We start from the raw sequence: 3,024 nt of genomic DNA, 5'->3' as shown, positions 1-3,024 counted from the left end.
GCAGAGTGTTAAGTGTGGAGATTAACTCCATCGGATGATTATTTCACTAGTTGAATATAACAGAACAAACTGGATCTTGGTTTCAGCCTAAGTTACCTGCTGGAAAATATGTTAAAATAAAGTGAAAGTCATCTTCAGCATAGATTCAACTCCCTACCCGATGTAGAGAATAGATTAATGGCGATATTTTTTTTATAGTGCGATCAAAGTTTCACATGTGTATAAATATATATATAAATATATATAAGTCATTAGGGCTGGGTATTTTCGCCAAAGTTCTAAATCGATTTGTTTCGATTCGATCAGTTTTTACAATAATGAAAGCGGTTCGACTGTGTTTCAAAATAATCATGTATTTTGTTTTTTCCTGTCATATTAAACACGAAGTACAAACTTGTAAATCAGGCAGTTTAAACTTGAGATGTGAAAAAAACTGTCTTAAAAGCAGACTTGCAAACTTGTTTGTGAAAAGTGAAAAAGTGAAGCCTCACTCAAGCAAGCAGACGTGACACAGCAGACATGCATGAGCTGCATTGTCTTCACTGCACAAACCATATTTGCAGCGTTGTCTGTAACTACAGCGTGTTTGCTGGTTTGTTAATGTCTTCAGTCGACCTATTGGCTATATTAGCAGCTGTCTGGCTTGAAGTCATCTTGAGAGCATCTTTCCCGCTTATTTGAATGTAAACATCGCGTTTGCCACTATTAAATGAATCGATCTCATTCTCTAGACATCGATTTTGCAAAAATGTAAAGGAATCATATGGAAGAGGATTAGGGCCACTGAAAAAAAACCAAACAAAGTTAACTGATTTTGAAATTTTATTTTAGTTTAACATGGGGAAAAAAGTCAGAATTCTGAGATTAAAGTCAGAATTCTGACTTTTTTCCTATACTATACTGAAATAAAATAAAAAAAAAAATCAGTTAACTTTTTTTTTTTTTCAGTGGCCCTAATCCTCTTCCGTAGAATCAGGATTCAAAATCGATTAAATCGATTTTTTTTTTCTTTACCCAGCCCTATAAGTCATATATATAAAGTCATGGGTGCTTGTTGATTGCATTAAAATTATTACTAAGAGCGTTGAAAAGCATTAAATTAGAGTTGCTCATTCCTCAATAAACGCTGCAAATCTACATCCTCTCTACACTGTGCGTATTTCCTGTTTGGTACTTTCCCCTGACCGCCATTGCAGAAAGCGAGGTGTGCGAGAACGCTTTTTGGACCTCATGTCCCTCCGTTGTCACACAAACTTGCTCCTTGCTTTTTTTCCACTTCCTCTCCACTAGTTCAGCTAGTTCCTGATTGGCCCTCTGGTGTTGTGGCGTGGAATAACAGCGCTTAGACCACGCTTCAATATTGGGCATAAATCTAAAATATCTGCTTCATACCTGTGACACCCTGCTGGGGGAGGATAACAGGATGAGCTTCGGTTGGATGTTTGGCGTCCAGTAGGACAGGATCTTTAGCTCTAAGGCCTGCTGTGCTTCTCCTCTGCAGGACAGCAGCGAAATCCACTTCAAGGTGAAAATGACGACGCATCTAAAGAAGCTGAAGGAGTCCTACAGCCAGAGACAGGTGAGAGAGGGGAGGGGGGGGGCTTGGAAATGCTGTCAGCTTGACCTCTGACCCCCTGCTGTGTTGTATGGGTGTCCTGCAGGGCGTTCCCGCGAGCACGTTACGGTTTCTCTTCGAGGGACAGAGAATCGCAGACAACCAGACTCCCAAAGAGGTAAACGCCGCTCTGCTTCGGCTCGTTCCGTCCCGCCATGGGGGGGGGATCAAGGAAGTTTTCCTTAAATCGTCTTTCTGTCCGTCTGTCTCCTCTGCAGCTGGGGATGGAGGACGAAGACGTCATCGAGGTGTACCAAGAACAGACCGGTGGATTTCAGAACCATTAAACCTCCTTTTTTTTTTTTTTTTTTTTCTCGCCTCAATCTTTTTTTTTTTCTATTTTATTTTGTATGTTTGTCGTTTTTGTTCATTTTCAAACCATCTGGATCCAAACGGACTCAAACCGAGCTTCCATGCGCTGGGAGAGAACGAGGTGGGACGGACGAGGACGCTCACCTTTTCACCACGGAACACGGGATGCCGGGTTTTTTTTTTTTCTATTCATATCTAGAAGCTTCTGCTGTTTTATCCAAAACACTTTTACTATTAAAAGAAAATGTTTATTGTAATAAAATCATGAGCCCTAAAGCTAAAATATTGAATCTGTTTCCGGTTCCAAAGTGAATCTAATGTGAGGAGTCTGGACGTTTCCTTGTTTTATTTTCCTGGTTTGATGTTAAAGTCATTTTAGACGATCCTGAGAAAACGAAAATGGAGCCTGAGGAAGAAAATGACAGAAACTGAAGCTTCTCTGCTGCGTTAGAACTAAATCAGCTCCCGGCTGCTTTTATTTTGTAGGAGGCTTTGATCCCATCAACTAAAACTAGATTTTCCACATCTTTGATCAGTTTCTGCTGTGGTTCCTTTCTCGTCCACCAGGGGGAGCCATACTAACCATCTCACCTTCCCTCAGGCTCCTCCTGCAGTAAACTGATTGGTCTCCAGAGGGCGCTGTTGGACAATAACAGTTCTTTTTTTGCCCTCCTGGTTCAGATCCACTGATCTCTATTTATTCACTGGATTGCTGATTGTCAGTTGGTAGTACAGGTTGAAGTGAAGCCACCAGCCGCCATGTTGGTACTCCCTTGTTAGACTGTTATTAATGTAAACAATTAGCGCACAACAGCATCAAACAATAATGATGATCACATTTTCTAATGGTAATTAGATCTAACATAGGATTTTACATCAAGACTGATTTAGAAGTACATGTCTGTTAAATACTATAGTAGTTTTCTATTTGCAAATACTGCATGCATGATGCCAGATACTTTAATGCTGCGTCTGTGCATTAGCCTATATTGATGAACTCATTTAATAAGTCAGAGCTTCAGTTTCTACACTAACAAAATCACATAAATTGGTAAAATAACAGGAAACATTCAATTAAATTTCAATTCAGTTTACTT

At 39.9% G+C, this 3,024-nt stretch overlaps 1 protein-coding gene across 2 annotated transcripts in view; it reads left to right on the top strand.

The window, feature by feature from the left end:
- Positions 1 to 2,278, top strand: part of sumo1 (small ubiquitin-like modifier 1) — a 5,556-nt gene extending 3,278 nt beyond the window's left edge. Inside the window, exons 3-5 of one of the 2 annotated variants that reach the window (XM_015403415.1) lie at positions 1,502 to 1,579; positions 1,662 to 1,733; positions 1,834 to 2,278. In XM_015403415.1, the coding sequence (XP_015258901.1) occupies positions 1,502 to 1,579; positions 1,662 to 1,733; positions 1,834 to 1,902 (219 nt within the window). In that variant the 3' untranslated portion in view covers positions 1,903 to 2,278. The remainder of the gene's footprint in view (positions 1 to 1,501; positions 1,580 to 1,661; positions 1,734 to 1,833) is intronic. The other variant, XM_015403414.1, reaches the window with a different exon arrangement.
- The last annotated feature ends 746 nt before the right edge of the window (positions 2,279 to 3,024 follow it).

The sequence above is a fragment of the Cyprinodon variegatus genome, unplaced genomic scaffold (genome assembly GCF_000732505.1).
Source record: "Cyprinodon variegatus isolate N-32 unplaced genomic scaffold, C_variegatus-1.0 Scaffold1495, whole genome shotgun sequence".
In the NCBI taxonomy this organism is placed as follows: Eukaryota; Metazoa; Chordata; class Actinopteri; order Cyprinodontiformes; family Cyprinodontidae; genus Cyprinodon; species Cyprinodon variegatus.
Note: the sequence above shows the minus strand (reverse complement) of the source record. Positions and strands in the feature narration are given on the sequence as shown.